At 37.4% G+C, this 21,397-nt stretch overlaps 1 protein-coding gene across 3 annotated transcripts in view; it reads left to right on the forward strand.

The window, feature by feature from the left end:
• DENND1B (DENN domain containing 1B) overlaps window positions 1-21,397 on the forward strand; it is a 213,453-nt gene that overhangs the window by 92,864 nt on the left and 99,192 nt on the right. For all 3 annotated transcript variants that reach the window (XR_013975047.1, XM_080917652.1, XM_080917653.1), the window contains 2 exons: window positions 12,436-12,536; window positions 17,750-17,795. Coding sequence is in view for 2 of the 3 variants with exons in the window: in XM_080917652.1 (XP_080773778.1) it covers window positions 12,436-12,536; window positions 17,750-17,795 (147 nt within the window). In the remaining variant the exon portion in view is untranslated. The remainder of the gene's footprint in view (window positions 1-12,435; window positions 12,537-17,749; window positions 17,796-21,397) is intronic.

Here is a 21,397-nt window from a genome sequence, read left to right on the forward strand (position 1 = left end):
ATATATAATCCTCTCTTAATGATGGGGTAACCTCTCCTTGAAGTGAAAGGAGCAGCCATCTTAATGCACTTGGTTGGCTGTTGAGAGCAGGAGTGACACCAGTCGGAAATGACTACTCTTCTGTTTCCATGATGCACATGTTCATGGTTATCAGTGTAACATTTTAGTGCTCTGGATTCATTATTCTAAAAAGATTTTAACAGAATTATTTCCCATGTTCAAGGTGGGCCTAGTATCAACTGTTTATGGCCATCCACGAATTTATGGCAATCTCGAAGTTATAGTTTTCTTTTGGTTTAATTTCTGGGGTAACAGGGCTGATAAACATAATTCAGACTTGCTTTTATCATCTCTTCACCATTCTTATTATGGATGGGAAGGGGCTTTACTACCTTGAACAGTTTTCTATACAGTCTGAATAAATGCAAGTGCTATAAATTAAATGCAGAGTGACTTGTAAAGTCGAGATCTTATAACATAAACTTAGAGGAAAACTATTTTTAAAAAAGTTTAGTGAAATCACTAAACACACAAAGGAAGAATAATAATTGCCTTGGCTCTAAGCTTTTTATGTTTTTGTATTTTCATATATCACAGACACTTTGTCATGCTCGACATTAATGCATGAAACTGTGTTTTACAATCCTGATTACTTCGTACAGCTGTAGTATGCATTTGAGCTACTGTTATGAATGAATACACGCTAAACATTCTTAATTTTATTGTTACTTTTTTCCTTTAGCTATTATTCTTTGTCCATCATAATTTTCACAGTTAAAATCGACAGCAGCCTTGGAACTTGCTGGGGATTGTCACTGGTGTCTGGTGGTAGTGAATCAGCTAATTTGAAGATGATATTCTTTATATTCTTTTTGTAGTTAAGGGATAGTTTACATAAAGGTATAAACATTGTAATTAGTTTTAAGTTATCTGAACCAGTTATCAATTCCTTTATGTTTCAGAACTTTTAATGAACCCTTTCCCATTTGTGGGAGTGAGGGGGTAGTGTTAGTATTACTATATTTTTATGTGCTTAAGTGTAATGAGTTAGGACTCCATCGGTTTTTGCTTGTATTATTTGGTGTATATATTGCTAAGTACACAGACTAGTTTCTGGAAGTCCCACACAAGCTTGTTGATTTTATGCATGCTGTAGGCAGGCCTAATGTTTTAAGCCAGAGTGAGTCCTAGCAGACTAGCGCAACATCATTTTATGGTCTCATATATTCAAAGCAGAGAAATAAATCATGATACTACACGGTTGTATCAGTTGACTTATTGCTGTTTTGTGACTGTAGATCGGGGGGACTGCTGTTTAAAGCCATGTCATGGGTTCTCAAATCAGTCAGGCGTGCAGCCTTGTCATATGCCTCTGTAATTGTACCTCACCAGACTTCCTCTAACTAGTCAGCTGGGGCTGTGCATTTTGTCTCAAACACCCAGCTGGCCAGCATCTGACAGGAGCTCTTTCTCATCATCCTGTCAGTAATATGTTAACTAGGGTGTACATTTATGGTTTGTAGATGCAGGTAAAAACAATGCATCTCTTTAAAGCACATGTCTAAATGTTAGCACTATTTTGACCAACATATTGTTGGTAACTGTTATCCTCATAATGATATATCTGCACCATTTACAGACATTTGATTATATATGTGTACTATTTCTGGAATATTTAGAATGAGTGGTATGCTGTGAGTGCTGGAATTGTGTGACTAAAGTGTACGTTCTTTGTTATTGCTGCCCCCAGGCATGCAAGCATATGCTTCTCTCTCACCTTCTCATTAATTCCACCAAGGGCATGTGTAGAAAAACATCTTGTGATCAGAAAATCAGCGATTATATAGTGGTTTTGGTAGGCTTTGACCAAGAGTCCAGAGCATTTTAACATCATTATCTGCATTGTATATATTCATTTTTCTTCTCTTAGTGGAGACTTGTATATCTTCATTTAACTGAAACTTCAAGCAGTGTCCTTGTCTGGAGATTAAGACTGAGCAGTTGTTGAGAGAACAGACTGTACCCAGCTTTGCTTCCTGATTGAAATTATGAAGTGCTTTTGGCCTGTTTTTCAGACTGCAGCAGAGAAGTGCAGTGAGTGCTGTGTATCTAGGATTTTCTTATCCTAAAATCCCTATAATCTGAATAACTATGAAACTCCGGAGTAATAACTCTGCTGACCAGTGTATTATTTGACATATGTATGCTGTCTTTGAACAGTGTATTTCCATCAGAACTTTGTGACTGTGACTGAGTGGAAATGGCTGTGATGAGGCCCTTGTGAAATTACTGTAGGAAGCATGTGTGCAGGATGGTGGCGGTCCTGTTGCTGCTGCTGCTGATGGTAGTGGAGGAGCAGGAGGAGGAAAAGGAGGAGGAGGAGGGGATGTTTGAAAAAAAAAAAGCCAGCACCTCTATTTCCCTTTCTCAGAGTTTGTTTCCCAGGGAGGTTTGTGTGCACCTTTTAGTGGCTGAGTTTAGCTGCCTCTGTCTTTTGAAAGCACACATTCTTCACTTCATACAGCAGGAGGTTTCATGTGACAGCCAAGTCCTGTCAGTCGTGCATTCAGTTACCATGCAGATTCTACCAGCTCCTACAGTGGGGCTCCCCGCATTGTAGATTAGCAGGGTTTGCTTTCCCCTAGGTCCTTGGACTATCTCTACTCAGGGTCTTCACCGCCTGAGCAGTGTCTGGATGGGTTCCATCTCTCAGAGTGGGCCTTAAGTCAGGAGACACTGGGTGGTTATTCCCACAGGCTTTGCCACTGTGGTGCCAGCACCTCCTGCTGTAAGGTTACCTTCTGTAGGCCAGGGCCAGGGTTTGGAGCTGTGCTCATGCCTACTTTTCTCCTTTTAAGTTGTGCAGCAGCTTCCTGTACCACCACTTCCAGTATTCAGTGAGTGCTGTGTATGTTGTCTTCAGCAAAAACGGCCTTGCTGTCAGTTTTCGGAGAGCCAAACTCATAGCCTTGGCAACAACCTGGGGGTTTTTATGGGACCTGTTTGGCTGGTAACTCAGATGCATCCTAATCCTGGTACAGGGAGCTTCATTTGGTGACTATAAATGTCCACTTGGGCCCTATATCCCCTATAATTTGGCAGTTTTGTTTAGCTTGCCTTCAGATATGTATATATTTTACAAAGCTTCTGTTAGGTTTTCAGACTACCTCTCATGTTGCCCTTAGTTTTAGTGTTTTAGCTGTCTTCACCATTCCTTCCCTCATCTGCCTATTCCTCCTCCTCCCCACGGATGCTCACATTCTAGTTTCTCCTCTCTATCTCTCTCTCTTTTCTTTCATTCAGAGAGATCTATGTGCCTCCTCCCCTTTCCTTATTTTATACCTAATTTCTGTTGTTATGAATTGTGCTTGTTTATTAAATACATAATAAATAATATCCACTAAGCATATATATACACCATATTTGTCTTTTTGGGTTTGGGATACCTCATTCAGAATGATTTCTAGTTCCAATCATTTACCTGAGAATTTCATGATTTAATTTTTATAATATCTGAGCAACATTACATAGTGTAAGTGTACATTTTCTTTCCATTCATCTCTTGATAAACATTTAGGCTGTTTTTCTAGCTACTATGAATAGAGCAGCAATATATACGGTTGAGCAGTTGTCCCTGTTATAGGACGGAGTGTACTTTGAGTATATTTCCAAGAGTGCAATAGGTGGGTCTTGGGCCAAGTGTATTCCCAGCTTCCTGAGGAACTGTGCTCAGGGCCTCTTGTCAGACGTGGTTGCTCTCAGGAGACAGACTCTTCAGACTGTAATCATGCACAGTAGGCTTTAACAAAAGCACATTTGAGTGAACACGTGAAATCACACCTTTCCCTCTCTCCCAGGTGTTTTCAGTCTTCCCTCTGCAAGATTCTGAATACTTTCTAACATTAGCTTTCCAGCTCCTCCCACCCTTCTAACTCCTGAGCACACCCTATAGTCACTGTGAGGCTGATGCTGAAATGTCAGTGAAGTCCTTGAGCTTTTTTATTAAGTTACATTTTTTTTAACTTATAAATTGTGTTTTTATGTGTGAGAGGCCAATTTCCATGTAAACTTTGTTTTTTTTTTTTTTTAAACTGTGGGTTTGTGTATGTGTTTTCTGTTACAAATTTTAATTTTTAAAGAAGCTGATCTAAATGTTAATGAAAAATGTCAAACATCTTGAACTCTTTTTTTTTTTTTTTTTTGTTCTCTTAATTTATATTGCCATATTGGTTTTTGTTCAGGATATGAGCTGACATGGCTTATTTTCTTTTGGCCTTTGTATAGTATGAGGTAAATGTATGTAGGATGCGCTCTCAATAAAATCTGTTTTGTTTTCACTGTCCATTTTCATTTGTTCTATAAATTAAATTGCTGTGTTTTTATCTGTAACTGGTCTTGAGGCTGTGATTTGTACACACGGCTTCTTGTCTATCCCATCTTCATTTCTATACTTAGCCAGAGCCTCAGTAGGCTGAGGTTTTTTGGTAGAATGAATGACAGTCTTTTGTTCCTTAAGTCTCCAAGTTAGTCATGGGGACTGTTGTCTTGTTATTGAAAATTTCCATTCATTTGCATTGTGAGACAAGTATCCAGAATTACCACAGAGATGCCCCTGGCTCCAGTTCACATCCTCTTTGCTCTAGTTTCTTTGTTGAAGTCAGTTGCTGCAGCCAACACTTCTTTAGCAAATAGATTTCATGGCATTGTATAAGGCTGGAGCAATCTTATCGGCCAGTGCAGAAACAGCTCCCTCTTCTAGTTAGCTTCAGTTGCCAGGTTTTATTTGTTTGTTTTTTGTTTTTTGTTTTTTTTTTCTGATAGAGTCTCAGTGGAATTGCCTCTATGAGTTTGGTGTGTTGGCATGTTAACGTAGGAGTGCTCGGTCTCCTGAGGACAGTGCCACCCTGTGCAGAGGGTCCTGGGCTGTACAAGACAGCTAGCTGAGCAAGCCATTTCTCGGTGTGCTCCATCGTTCTGTGTGGCTTTCCGACCCGCCATCTCAGTGACGGACTGATGGCTTGTATAAGCTCACAGAAATCTTTTACTCCATAAATGGGGCTGATTTTCTTCTGTGTTTCACCATAGCACCCCATATCAAACCAAACAGCCATAAAGTTCGAGGAAATTTGAAATAGTTAACACCCCAAAACGAAAGATCTTTATGTTGAAGGAAATACTTAGCCTGTGGCAAATTTTTCTAGAGATAGATAGAGATAGTATTAATTAAAGTATTTGTTTCTTTATAAATTGATCAAAAAATTAAAAAAAATTAACCCATTTACATTTTGTGTGCCTGTCTGTGCATGTCTGTGTGCAGAGCATCTGTACAGTTAATGAAAACTTGGAGGAGTCAGTTCTTGCCTTCTTGGATGCAGATTCTGAAGATCCACTCAGGTTTAAGTCCTAGAGGCCAGCACCTACCGATCCATCTTGACAATGCTGTAAAAACTGTCATGTCAGTTACTCTGTATGAAGATGTGAAATGTTACATCCTGTGGTTCTGTAGTGGTGTCAACGAAACAAAGCCTATCATTGTAGTAGAAACTTGATCAGAACTGGGGCGATGGCTCAGGAGCTAGAAGTTCCTTTCGTCCAAGCATAAAGATCTGATTTTAGATTCCTAGTTCCTATGTAAAAGTAGGGCTGTGATGGCCACACTTGTTAGCCTGACACAGAAGGGGAGGAGACAAGTGACTCACAGGCCAGACATTCTTGCTGAAATGGTTAGCTAAAATCAGAAGAGATCCACATCTCTCCTTTTAAGAATGGAGAGCAATAGAAACCACTTGATATTTGCTTTATCCTGTACAAACTCATGCACTGCACATGCTTGTGCATACACATACATATCTCACACACAACCTCTCATTATGCAGATTAGAGGAGGGGGAAGGGCACATTAAATTCACTTCAGTGACACTCACTGTCACTTTTAAGATAGGCTTGATGTGTAGAAATATAATTTGCGGAGGTTGGAGAGATGACTCAGTGGCTTAAGAGCATTTTGTGCTCTTAGCTTGAGCTTGAGTTCAGTTCAATTCCCAACAACCACACGGTGGCTCACAACCATCTGTAATAAGATCTGATGCCTTTTTCTGGTGTGTCTGAAGACAGTTACAGTGTACTTACATGTAATAAAGAAATAAATCTTTAAAGATATAATTTGCATATTAATTAACACTGTAATGGGATGATTTGATATATATTTTAAATATAAAATATAGTAAGATAAAACTGTCATGTGAATGTTGGATAAGACAGAGGGACAGAAGAGTCCAGAGGGTACAGGAATCAGAGGCCTTCTTAGTCCTGCATCCAGAAGTCCAATAAAAACACAAAACTGTGTGATAGAAAATAGGCTCAGAGGACCTGTGCAGACCCATGCAGACCCATGCAGACCCTGTGCATGTTTCTCCAGCCTTCATAAGTTCATTTGAGCTGTGTTGATTTAGAAGGCCTTATTTATTTCGTCTCCTCCATTCCCTTTGCCTCTTATATTCTTTCTACATTGTCTTCTGCCATCATTTAGTACCTTTATAAACAGGAAAATTTCAGGGTACATAACCCTTCTTCTCAGGGGATAAACCCAAACTAAGCAGGCAAACACACAGAGCCTTTCTAAGTGGGTCAGTGTGGCAAGCCTGCTCAGTCAGCATTCTAGCCCAAGTGGAATTCAGTGGAATAAAAAGCAAGCCTGGTGTTTGCACTTATTGCCACAGGAAAGGCACACTCTTGTGGAGTGCAAAGATGGTTCTAGCTACTTTAGTTCATAAAAAGTTGAATTCTTGAAAGGAATTCATAGCATGCCTAAGCTACTTTACACGATTACTATATGTAACTAATGAGAGGAGAAAGACATTCAGAGGAAACAAGAAGATACAGGATAAAATTGTGTTAACTAAAGTAAAATAACATAAATAAATCTGAAAAAAAGAGTTTCTGTTTCTTTCTAGTCACAATCATTCTTCCATTCACTTGTGTGTGTGTGTTTTTTCTTTTAAATAAGGACAAATTGCATAATTGTCTTATCCACATGTGAATTCCATGCTCCTCTAAGTGCTTGTGAGGGGAGAAGACAGATGTAAAGATTTAAGGGATATTGTATCAGAATAAACAGTAATATACCTTCTCTAGACCTCAAAGGCAAATTGTTCCTAAAGAAAATATACCCAAATTACTATTGAACAGGCTTCAAGATGGAAAGCAGGAAGCAGTAGGTTTATTAAGGGAGAAAAGACAGTCATGGAGGAAGTGTATTTGATGGTGTGGCAGCAGTTAGAGACATCCCAGTAGTTGGTCAGAGATGAATGTGACAGTAATCATGGGTTGAATAAGAAAATGAAAACACTCAGGTTATGTCGTCACTGTAGCTCCAGCTCCACTTCCAGTAATGTTCATGTTTGCTTGATGACAGTGTGGTGTCTACTTCCTGGTAGACAGAGAAACATCTAAAGGTTGAAAACCGGAAAAAGGTAGTCATTTGACTATGTATGAGAAACTGACACAGTGCCCACAATTTCAGGATTAGAACTTTGCAAAGGTTTAAGTGTGATGTAAGGAGGTAGAAAGTTTTGAGGAATCGGGCATCAGTTTGTCTTATGCAGTCTGAATGTGATCCCCCCAATTTTATACATAGACCTTGTCAGTGGGACAATATTACTTTTAGAAACTGATTAAGTTATGAGATGGGAACTGTGGTAGTTTGAATAGGTTTGACCCTCATACACTCATCTTTTTGAATGGCCCACTGGGAATGATACTATTAAGAGGTGTGGTCTTCTTGGAGTAGCTGCGGCCTTGTTGGAAGAAGTGTGTCACTGTGAGGATGGGCTTGGAGGTCTCCTCTTCTGAAGCTCCACCCAGTGTACAGAGAACAACACTCTGGGGTTTTGATTGCATTGACTCTGTAGGTCAATATTTGGAAAAGCTTATATCTTGAAGATAATTGTGTTTCTATTCATGTGCATGGGCTAACTTTCCAATTAATTTATTCTTTTTCTTTCATAATTGATTTGCAGTTTTCCCTTTATAATTATATTGTATACTTTGTAGGTTTATGATTTAATACATGTCTTAGGGTAGTACAATGTGGGTATGAATCACTGGAAATGTGTTCTTATCTGTAGAGTGTAGAACCAGGAGAAAACTGTAGCGTAAGTACTGTGTTCATATGGCTCTCTGGTAAACGGTATAATTCTGCTGGAAGATATTGATAGTGGCAACAGTTATGCACCTGTGGAGATGTGGGAGGACTGTATGGTTTGTGCATTTTGCTGTGAGCCTTCCTTTGCCATATGTAAAATTGTTATTTCCCCAAACATTTCTCTATAGTAGTCACTTGATTCAAATGTTGAAGAAATAACTGATGGATCAAAGAAACTGCTAACTAGTAGAAAAGCAGTGTAGGCTCTTAGCCCTGTTGCTAGCCAGACAAATAACCTTGGGTAGTATTAATATACAGAAAGACCATTGAGTTGTGTTTTTTCTTGAAACATAGAGATTCATTAATTGTAAAGCACATGGATCGTTCTTCTTCCTTGGCTTGTTACACTGCCTGATGTCCTTGCATACCCACCTTCCTTCACTCTCCTCCATTGTGTTTATTTTAATGTCTTAGTGCTGTATTTACACGAGTCCCACTCTTTAAGACCATGGAAGAGTGATGTGAAGACTCTTTGCCGTACCCAGCCTCTGATGCACTTCCCAGATCTCATTTTCTACCATCTTCTTGCCTGCTCTGTCTAATCCAAAACAGCCTCCACATTGCTCCGTGGAGAGAATACGTATGTTCTATGCCAAGGATTTGGATTGCTGTTTTTCACGTGCAGAGCATGTTCTGTCCAGGTCCACAAGACTGTTCTCTTACTTTATTTGGGTCCCATTCAGTCACATCCGAGTTACCTGACAGTCCACTGTCTGCAAGCTTCTCTGTTACTCCGCACTTACTCCGCTTTAGATTTCCTCATAGCATTTCTAACCGACAGCTAAGTGATGATTCTTTGCCTGAAATAATGCAGGACCAGAGTTTTGACCATTGGGATATTTGAAAATACATTATAAAATATTTGAGTATGGCATTTGAATTCAAACAGAATTTGTTCAACTTTCATGCGTTCCTTGAGCATTAAACCTGAAGGTACTTTTAAACAGTATTTTTAGTGCACATGCATTTTTTTCATTGGAACCTGCCACATGAGGTCAGATGTGCAGTTTTCCACTTGGTGTCATGTTGGCATTTAAAAAAATAAGAGAATTTGGAGTCTTTTGGGGTTTGGAGATTTTAGATAAGGATGTTCAACTTGCAAAGTATGCTAGACAGACTGTTAGCCTTCCCCAAGACCTGTAAGACCCTTTGTGAAGACGGGGTCTCTGGTGTCCAGCATTATGTCTTTGTCTTATGGGGTAGCATATAGAAGGTAAATTTTTGCCAGTGTAAGTAAAGAAATGTTATGATTTTCCTGATTTCATAACTAGGAGAAGGCTTTAAAACACTTAGACTTAATCTTTGTCTATATTTTGTTGGTAGAATATATATGATGATCCCTCTGGCTCACATAAGAATCTTTCAGTAAATCACCATCCAAAGAGCACACATGGAGAAACCCATGGCTCCAGCCGCATATGTAGCAGAGGATAGCCTTGTCAGGCATCATTGAGAGGAGAGGCCCTTGATCCTGCCAAGGCTTGATGTCCCAGTGTAGCTGTAGTGTAATGTCAGGGTGGGGAGGTGGGGGGAGCACCCTCATAGAAGAAGGGGGGTTGATAGGATGGGGGTTCTCAAGGGAAAACCAGGAAAGGAGATAACATTTGAAATGTAAATTTAAAAAATTTTTAAAAAGACTATGAAATATTGTAATTCATGTCATCTAAGAATAGTTTTGGCCCGTGACAAAAGTGCTTATACCTCATCCACTGTGATCGTTTTCTGTTAAGGATCAGGCACTTGAGGTCAGCTGATGTGAGCAGGGTTCACAGGCCACACAGCTTTACCAGTCTCCAAGCTCTATGTTTGGCAGACTGAGTGCTAGATTTCATTCAACCTACCTGTGTGTTTAGGTTCTCAGTGTCATTTATTTTCTTACAGTTGTATTTTTATTTAATTGCAACTTTGCTGTCCTCTCTTCTGCTTAATGCTGTAATAACTGTTCAATTTTTAAAATTTTACAGCTCTTATGTACTGTTGGTTGAGTTGTGCATATTGGGTCTTCTTTGGTCTTCTGTCTTCATAAGTTTGTGCTTGAATGTCTAGTACTTGAGAACAATTTTTAAATGAATATTGCTATCATTGGGGAAATATAGTTCCTTATAGACTTACGTAAGTCTGAAGTTTATATATAGTGGACAAATATGTCCCATAATATGTATATTCATTCAAGTGATGCAGTGGGGTTTCTTAAGGCAGACATGAGTTAAGAAGGGCTTGTCTTATCTTCTTACCTTTTCCTCTTCTGTGTTCTTTTGTCTGGAAAGTTTCCAAGGCAAGTTCTCCACTAGTAGGTGTGATTATCAAGGGTATCACTTGCCAATGCTGAACAGTGCTGGGATTTGTGACGCAGATTTATGGTCTTAGAAGCCATAATGCCATTGCTTGTTGGTGAGCATCGCATACTGTGCTTAGGGAGCACGGGTGTGGGCAGGGTAGCGCAGGGTGGGCGGCTGTGCACAGTAAGCTCTCAGTGGGATCTCGCCGTCACGTCATGGCAGTCCTCCTAAGATAGGCTTTTCATTTTGTCTCATATTTCTTTTCCCAATAAGAAAGGAAAGCTTTCCTTTTTAGTATTTAAATGAGATGTTACAAAAGTAATTTGTTTCTGCATGAACAAAGTACATAACTATGCTGTTTAAAGGGATGTAAACTCTCTTAACTTAGACTTAAAATGCACAACCAGCATCTGAAAGCTCTTGGAGAATTTGACAGTGTGTAGTTGAGCCTCATTTTCAGTCTCTAATCTGCTTTATAATCGGCTCAGATTCTTGGTTTGTCCCTGTTAATTGAAGTATTTGAATGCCTCCTAGTGGTGTAGTGTTTGCTGTAATTAAGGAATGAAAATATTGTTTATTGAAGGAGTACTGTGAGAAACTAACAAAGCCTGTGTGCAAGGCACTTGAACGCTTCTAGTTTGGTATTATCGCCTGAGTCTGACTGTATTATTGTCATACAACATTGACAAAAAGTCTTACTGGAAACATAATATACATGAAAAGGTGATTGAAGATGGAAACACTTTTATTTGAGATCACATTACTATAATTGAATTTTATTGGATAAAGCTATTTTACACTTCCATGTAGAAGAGCAGTGCTGTTAGTGAGATCTTGATTGCTTTATGTCTATGTATTACTGTTTTAAATGTAGTCATTATGTTTATATTTTGACTTCTTTTAAAAAGATGGACCTACCTTCTTATGGAAAGTATATGGTTCGGTATCATAGTTTTAAATTCTTACTTTGAAGTTAACTGGAAGGGCTTGTTGGAGCCCTGACATGGGGACTCTAGGAGAGCACTGCACAGTGGACGAGAACACTGGTTTACTCCTCCTTAATCACCAAGACTCTACTTTATAGCTGTAGTAATTTTAAAAATAGAAGCTATACAGAAAGAAATCTAAATGAGGATTAAGGAGAAAAAAATGGTATCCCTTTGTTAAGCATTAAAATTCTTTTAATTAACTGCTTGCCAAACCACAACAATTAAAATGGCAATTATCTCTAAAGTAGCAACAGTGTAATTGCAGCTGCTGTGATATAAAGCTAGGAAACAAAATGTTAATCTGGAATGAGCAGTTTAAATGTGAAATTATGATATACTTGGCTTCCTGTAGTACAGCTGTCAGGCTTGGGCAGCTTGCTGGCCAATAGTGACATTCTGTGTGTCAGTGCACAGAGTCTCCTGATACCACAGCCCACAGTTCACACATTACTGAAGCTCCAACTGTCGAACACTCAAGTCCCCTGGTATTAGTGCGGCTTCCAGACTCTCCTGACTGGCTCATGTTTCATTCTTTGGCAATTTGCCCTAATGATATCCCTCAGGAGCTTTCAGCCTCTCTTCTTCCCATATTTGATCGTGTTGTATTAATCTGAGTGATACGCAAACTGTGCTGCACAAATTGTCATTTCGTACAATATTTTCTAAGAGACTCACTGATTTTTTCAATTCAAATTTTATTTATGGTCCAAAATTTGACCCCAGTGTGTTTTCAAGTTGAATATAGCAATCTGCATATGATTCCCAAGAAACCTCTTTTGCTGTTTGTGTTTTTCAGAGGGATCTTTGAGACAGACTTTTACATGTAGAGTTGGTAACACTGGTGTGAGCTATGTCACTGTGTAAATTGTTGTATGATGATCACTCATCTTTGGTACCCTGAACATGCCTTTTTGTTTAGAGGGTCAGCAGCTCCTCATTACTGTTACCCTTCTGTGAATTCTAGTTAACTGCCTGTCTCCATGGATCGGCTGCTCTGCTCTACCCGATGTACTGGCAACACATATACATCCCTGTGCTTCCTCCACACCTGCTGGACTACTGCTGGTAAGCTGGCCTGTGCCAGATTTCACCATGGGAAAAAGACCTTTATGGTCAGTGTAGATTAAAGAAACCACAGAAACTTGACTTTTAGATTAATTGTAAGTATTAAAGAGCACTTCATTATGTATCAGAGCATTTTTCCCAAAGATAAAAAGTCAGATTTGACAAGCATAGTTTTTTAAGTTTTGCAAATTTTTAATAGTTATTTAGAATAAACAATATATAAGTAAGAAATATAATTTTATTTTGTGGCTCAGAGATTATACAAGGGTTCTAATCTACCCATAATCCCATTTACAAGGTAAGCTTTCATACTTTAACCAGTTACAACCTTTTCCTTCACATCTTTTTTTAGTAGCACCCGAAAACAGAGTAATGTCAAAGAGGTTGCTTCTAAGACTAGGATTTTTCTGAGTCTGTTATAAGGCAAAGCTTCAGTCCACAGCAACCATGAAAACTGTGTGTATAGTGTGAAAGTAACTGAGAACCGGCTGGCTTTAGACACAGCTGAGTTCATTCAGGCCGTAGAAACCAGAACAATGGCCAATGGCCTCCTTGTTCTCTCAGACTGGAATATAGCAAGGCTTGTACATCGTAAGGCTACACAAGGGGTCGGCTGCGGAGCAGGAGCTTCATTCTATCTAGTGAGCGACAGAAGAACTAGAGTCCAGTGCAGTCGTTCTGCTATCAGAGAATAAAGGATTGTTTTTATCATATAATCATCTCTAGGCAAAGCTTAATTCTAAATAAATTGGTTGAGATCTTTCTCCAAATCAGGCATTTGTATATACGCGCGCGCACGCGTGCACACACACACACACACACACACACACACACACACACACACACACACCCACAAACTCATACACACAGCAGGGGAGAGAAAGAGACGGGAGGAGAGGGAGAGAAATTACTTGGCATTGATGGATTCATTATATCAAAGCCAGTATTAGTAAAAATTCAAAGTTCTTTGGAATTAATGCATTTATTTAAAATTTTCATGAAAGACATTATTCAAAGTTATTTAAGGATTATGATTATTTGAATGTACCACCTTTTATACAAAGGAATGGTAGGTGTTGTATTAAGTTTCTGTGACTAGCCATCTTGAGAACAATGTATGTACTTGTCTAGATTGATTACACTGCTGCACTGTTTCCATAGGGTAGTAACAGTATTGCTCACACTGGGAACGAGGTGGGCAGTGACTCACTACTGCTCTTCTGTCCTTGGGGCACTTGAAAGGAAAACTGGTTTTGGAGACTGCAGAATGTGATGTGATTGTATTGTGAAGTGTAATGCACAGATCTTAAGTAGAAAGTCAGACCAATGAGTAAGCTTTGCTGTTATTCATCTTAAGAGTTTTCCTTGGAAAAACACTTACAATCTCTTTTCTCCTTAAAGGCAGAGAATATAGTTTGTTCATTTTGACACAGACAATAGATTTTAATATACAACACTCTAGAACTAAACACTTAAAAATCTCTTTTCTAAAAGTTTTATACAATTAAAGTCATTTTGAGAATTACATTTTTGCAATAATAGTTGCATCATAATTTTTTTGGTAACATGTTCTGCCTTCCTGGGTTAACACACCTTTAAAGTCACTTCTTTGTAGTGTTACATTTTTAAAGTTTTCTAAAACTTAATGTAAAAGTGTTCAGCAATACACAGATTCTCTCTGGAGCTGTTTTCTTGATCATGACCTTGCTATCCAGTCTTCACTGTGCTTTCACTGTAAGGAAAGAAGCTCCTCCCACTTCCTCTCTTGTTGCTTGCTTAGTTCTAATGCTAGAAACAGTCCCTAGGTCAAGGCCTAACAGCCTTCATGCCAGGTACTCTCTAGTTCAGAGTAGAGAGTGGTGTCTAAACAAGGAGTTAATTGACATTTTCTGAGCCTTAAAGTTGTATGATATTCTCCACTTTTGTCTACCCATCTATGCCGTTTTCTTCTATGATCAGAAAACATGATACATTGAGCAGTCTCCTAGGGAAATGATTATTTATATCCTTGATATTAGGGTCATACTTATATGCATACAGCATATGCTGAAGGGAGAAACAATATAAGTTGTCCCACAGGCCTCAAGATCACTGAGCAAATAATTCACACCAAGTTCCAAATGAGGCCACATTTTCTGAAGAGAATATGTATCTTGGTTAAATTTCAGGATGATTGGGATATTGTGGATCCATAAAACATATCTGTGTTTGCACCAGGTGTTGGTGATGTGCCCTAGACTTTGGAGAGCCATAATGCCCTCTTGTGACCATAGATGAATATCACATCTTGGTCCTTGTTTTACTACATTGTCAGTCGATGCATCTATTCATCCATCCATTCACCACCCAAGCACCTACCCAACCTTTAGAGACCACTTGTTTGGCAAGCTGTGAATATGTAATGCAATGAATAAACGACTTGTTTATTTACTGGAAGTTGCAAATGTATGTTCATGGGTGTGTACACACCTCTCTCTACACATTGGAGTATAGAATAGTCCTATACATTCCAATTGATGTCCAGAGTCACACAAAAGAGACACAGAGGTGGCATCTGGAGCAGTAGTGGACAGCACTCTGGTTACGCTGAGAAAAGCTCTTAGGAGGATGTGATAGCATTTGTGTTTTACTTATTAAGCTAAATAACAGTACTACAACATGGTGCATCTATTGTCAGATGTCTAAAACCTATGAAATATATAGGAACAAGTATGGCTGTAAGACCACCAGGAAAATAATGGATTTTTTTTTGTCTTCTCAAGTAGTGCTTAAGGTGGTCATTTAGTTGTTTTCTCTGATTAATTCTTTGAAATATTCAAATTTAATTTTAAAGAAAAGAATGAAATTCAAAAGGAAACACTTTCTTTCAGATTACCTGATTGTTGCAATAGTGTGTGTCAGGGTGGTTTCTTTATAAGTAAGCTCAGGAAGGGAAAGAAGGTGATTTGGAGTAAAGTTCTATCACAAAGAAGAATTAGTTTTGAGCCATACTGTGCTTCCTAAATACTTCTCCAGACAGTAGACCCTGAGACAGTTTTATTTGTGGATAATAGAGCATCTGGACCAGCACCGGGCCCTTCCTGATGTACCAAATCCCTCATCCAAGTAGGATGGCCAGCTAGGCCTGCAAAACAACTTTCCAGATTTGGCTTATGCCACAGAAGGATACATACCATCGAGTGGGAAAGAAACACCTAATTCATTTGACTCTGTCAAAACTGCATCTGTCAGTTATGATTTAGAAAATTATACTTTTAGTTTTAGTGTTTTTAGTTCAAGCTACTGTACATTTTGGGTTTTGCTAAAAACTAGTGAGAAAAAATAAACTGTACATCAATGCTCAGTGATTCCACTTGTCTTAGGAGCCTATTACTATATAATTTTAATTATAGCTTAATTTTTATGAACATATCAATTGTATCTTAAAAAGCAAGTAGGTTTTAGAAACATTTTGAAGAATTTTTAATGGATATATTTCTTAAGATTATTGTGTAAGTCTAGATTCTTTTATGAAATGCTAGTCTACTTAGTGTTTGTCCAACATTTGTAAGATGGACATACCTCTTAGTTTTACAAGGTTTTAGTATTTTGTTTGGTTCTTTTTAAGGCATCCTTAGCAATTTGAGATGCTGTAGACTCTTTTGTTTTGTAAATATTACTTGTAAAATATTCTAAACCTCAGACGGCCTGGATATTCACATAGAGATCTTAATATTGCTATACAAAAGTTTGAAGCTTTGTGGATGTGGCATATTTAAGATACAGGAAGTTGGCCATCCTGTTTTGTGACAATTGCCCAAAATGCTCTTGGAGACCAGGATAGCAATTTGCATTTTATGTTTTCTGTGGATTTGCAGAAAGAACCCAGGACAAGAATGTGGACTAGCACAATGATCAGCTTTCCCTTTTCCCAGCAAAGGTGCAACAGTCCACGTTTGTTTCTCTTTCCCTTTGAAGGTACAAAATGGGTTAGTTCCAAAAGAGATGAAGGCATGTAAGCAGTCAAGTGAAGTTTTCAGTATATCACACCAGCTCCATTCAGATGACCCATTGCATAGACATTTAAAAGAATATGAAGGAACAAGGCTACAATAAGAAAAGGCAACTCAAAATGTAAATTACTAGAGTAGTAATTAAATATTGCACATAGTAATGAGAAACCAGCTTATGGTTTCTAGGATTTTGGATATATAGATTACTGTTCAGTCATCCTTAACTGACCTTTGAACTTTGAGATAACTTGATGTCTGTTAACATCACCTGTTACTGCTTCTTTGCAGTGCAAGTGTAACAACAGTGATGCTCACAACATTGTATAAGCCTTTGAGAAACAGGGTTTGCATCAGTATAAAAGGCTAAAGGCTGGAGATATCTATAAAAGGATTTCCAAGATGTGTTTTAAAAAAATTCGTTCTCACATTATTTATCATTTTTATGGACATCTGTCTGCCCTCATGCTTTTCTTTTTTGATAATTTATTAGAAATTTCAAGATGAATATGTTGCATCTTCTATTTCCTAACGATTGTTTCTAACATTTATCTAATTTATACGTTAACATATTAAGTTGATTTAGCATCTGTATGTTCTGCTGGAGTGTAAGATCCAGGAAGAAGTGTGTCCTGTCTCCATTGTTTCCTTCAGGATCATGTATGGTCTCGAGGTCAGGACCTGAAAATAGTTCATTTAAAATCATTATTTTTGTGAAATGATTACATTAACAGTGAAGTAGAATGAGCGGAAGGCACATGAGGGAGGTGTGCAGGGAGGACAGAGCAGTGAGGACCAACGAGGTAAAACCTGCTGCCTCAGTGGCCATGGCACCATAGGAACGAGATCCCGACAAAGCAATAACTAGCAGAGATAATCCAACTGACCAAGAGACATGTGCAAAGAGTGGAGATACTTCTGATAGTTATTTAGGACATATTTGACCGAAACCCTGATAGTCTTCTTAGATAAAATGTTATTTACGTATAGAACTTTTCACTTAGAACTAAGGGATTTAGACATTTTTATATAAACCAGCTTTAAATATATTAATGTTCTAGAAGATGAAATTTAACTTTTATACATTATGTAATTTTGAAAATCTGTAATGTCTTATGGTGGACTGAACACTTGAAATTAGTTTGTAAGCGTTTGAATGACGTTAATGTTGTTTCAGTTATAATGAACTATATGAATCTATACACACATGTATTTTTAATTTAGTGCTCCAATGCCATACCTGATTGGAATACACTCCAGTCTCATAGAGGTGAGTATCTTTTATAGTAAGATAGTTATAAAACTAATTAATTAAAAGTAATAGAGTTTAAAAGCATACTTGACTAATTCTAGGATGCATTATGGAAATACTCAATAGAATATTTTCAGAAAGTGTCCCTCAAATGAATTCAGTTAACTGAGTGTACTGGTTTGCCCTATGACATCGTAAAACCCATGGGAATGGTTGTGCTTAAAGTCACATGGTCAGTTTTCAATAAGAAAATAATTGTTCCCTGATGAACCAGTGATATCTTACAACTTGAGATTTTCTATATCTTATATTTGGTACAATATTTTGAAATTAAATTTTATATGTTTATGATTCACCAAGTCAGTTTTTTTCCTTTACCTTTCATTATTTTCAGTTCATTAGGTGATTTGCAAAATGTGAGTTTAACACACTAATGATAAATGTATTAACTGGACATGGTGGCTCATTCTTGTCATTCAAGTCTTTAAGGTCTGAGCAATGCTAGGCCAGCCTGTGACAGGCAGAAGTAAGGAGAAGACAAAGAATGTCCTTTCCAAGTTCAGAGTTTTAGTCCTACAGTAGAAGATGAAGTTAGTAGGGTTTTTTTCTTCCTGCCATCACATTGTTTCAAAAATGATTTTTGTTGCTTACTTTATCCCCCAAATGAAACTCCTTAAACTTTAAACACTTGGGTGTATAGTCTGTGAGATTTCTAGAAAGGGCCTTTTTTTTCTTACAGCATTGTCATATTAATTAACAAAAGGCTAAAACATAAGGTTTGAGTTAGCTGAGGTGCATCATTATGCTAGCTGATGTCAGTTCATCCAAACAAATCTCTATTGCTGATGGTACAGAGTAACATTACTATAATGAGCGCACAGACTAGTTAGGTGTGCTTTTCCTACTAGTTTCCAGTACTAGTCTTTGCTTTGATATGAGAAGGTTTCTATACTAAAATAGAGCCCAATTCTTGAGAAAGTCTCTGATTATAGAATTCTATATATTCTAAAGCTTGGAATTCTTTTTTTTTGAAACTTTAATGCAATAATTCTTTTGCTTCATTGTCACTGAAGTTTAGATTTTAATGGAGTTTTAGTAGGTTTAACATGCTTCGAGAGTGAGAGTGGGATAAATTTTGGACTTTTTATATTTTATTAATTTTAAGAAACTGTTATAAGCCAAGTATATGAAATGAGGCATTAACAGGTAGATGTTATCTGTGATTACATCAGGTAGTATATAACCCCAATTTCACTACTTTGACTTTCATTTGAATAATCATTCAGATTTTTGTTATTCATAACAAAGTTTGATTTTCATAATTTCTATACTCAACGTATTCATTTCACACATTGTTTTATAATGTACTTCCTTAGGGATGAAATTTATTTAAAATTGGTGAGAGTATTTGGTGACCTTATGCTAATTTTTATGGGTGGAATACATCTACAACCACCTTTAAAACAAATAATTAGTCTTTTCCAAATTATGATGGATGTGGAAGCACATTAGGTATCTTATTTAATTTATCATATACTTATTGGCCACTTAATGAGAATCTTTACATTTAAAATAATTTTTTCAAGAATTAAGATATAATTATATTACTTTCCCTTCAACCTTCTGAAATTGATCTTTGATTTTTAAAAAAAAAAATTTGAGAAGCACTGTTTTGAAGAAAAAGACCATTCTAACTATGAGTCAGTTCCTTTTATAAAGTGGAATATTTAGACCCATAATTAGACTGTGGAGTTGCCACATCTTTCTGTGCTGTGTTTATCTTGTTTATCAGCCAGAGTTCAGCTTGTTGACGGGAGGAAAAGATGCACTTGAACGTCCTTTAAACGAGGAGCATAAGGAACTGGAGAGGAGGCTCAGTGGTTAAGAGTCCTGCTCTTCCAGAGGACACAGGCTCAATTCCCAGCACACATATGGTAGTTCTCACATGTGTGTAAAGTCAGTTCCAGAGCTTCTGACACCCTCACACACACACACACACACATGTAGATAAAACACCAACAAACATTAATAAAACCTCTGGGCAATTTTCTTAAACTATAGTAAGATGATAGTTCATTCTTCATTATGCCTCTATCAAACAGATTTAAATTTAATTTTTACTCTTAGTTTTTATAATACATGTTTTAAACTGAATATGGGTGTGTAGGCAGTTGGGTAGTTAGTATATGAGACAAGAATGAATAACTTTTTGACCGCCCTCCCTTTTTAAGCAACTGCAACTTTTTAAAGAGAAATCTAAAAGTGCTCTCGTCTTTTTGGTCCTAACAGTCTTGACTAATATTATTAATTGTATAAAATCCTCCAGCTTCTAAAGCATGATTTTATAACTATAAACTTATATTCTTTGAAACTTCCTTTCACTTCTTTTTTATGTAATTGTCAGTAAAGAATGTTGAAAAATACTGTTTCAAAGTCCAAATTCATTTCTGAAATAAGGGAAATAGATTTTTCTCTCTGAAGCCTCTGGGTGAAGTTAAGTGCTGAGTTCGTACCTCAGTAACTTGGAAGCTACAGACACAGGGCAGCCTTGCCTGTCTCCTTGGAAAGGCTGACCTGCCTATGCCATTACCGTACACCAGTGTGCACAGCGTTCATAGCCACCGTGTGTGCAAGGGCTGACATACAGGATGAGAGACCTCACTATTCTTTACCAGCTTTTCACTCTGGGTCCAGCAATATATTCTTACTTTTCTGGAAAAAAAATTACTTTTATGTGTTTTTTTAACTTGCACCCTTCAAAAGATATAAAAAATATGAAACAGAGAAAGAGGTGCTGTTTCTGACTTGCATGCCTAGTCAAAGATGAAGCTGACACTTAACTTTGGAGAGAAACAAGAGTGTTATCAAGTAGTTAAATTGCAACCTACTTTCCCCCTTTTGTTTAAATTGATTTATCTTAATATTAAAATTTTAGTTTATTTATTAGTACTGAGCAGATTTTTCTACATTTATTCAGTAGTCCCTTAACTATAATTTAGTATTGTTGCTACCTGTCTTAAATACTAAAAGCCATAGGAAAAAGTCTATATGTCACAATAATACCATTATTCAGACTTTTGTGCTAATGTCATCAATACGGTCTTGATGGTACATAGTCATTGTGTCGGAGTGTTTAGACACAATCGTTTCTGAATGGAAAAATAGATTTAGTGATTTGTATTATGTCAGGTTCTGTGGCATGAGATGACCACGTTGTATTATAATATTATAAATTGTTATTAAATTATAGTTCATATGTTAAATAATACAGTTCATACATTTATACCTTCTAAATATTTGAACACATGAAAGAAAAAGGAAATAAGTATATTTTTAGACATGTGTATAGAATTTTAATTATATCACCAGAAAAATGTCTCTTGGGAACACACAGTCTACATTGTAGATTTCTAACCACATAGAAATTTCTCACCCAGGTCTCACTTCTGTAGGAAATTTGACATTTGGATAAATACCCAAAGATTTGAAATCCAGAATGGATTAGAGGTGCTTTAATCAGAATCAACGTGTAACAAAATAACTGGTTAAACTGCTTTAAATCTGAGACACTTAGCTAATATAGTATGCATTTAATCACAGCATTTGGAAGGCAGAGGCAG

This window comes from Micromys minutus, assembly GCF_963924665.1.
Source record: "Micromys minutus genome assembly, chromosome: 6".
Taxonomy (NCBI): Eukaryota; Metazoa; Chordata; class Mammalia; order Rodentia; family Muridae; genus Micromys; species Micromys minutus.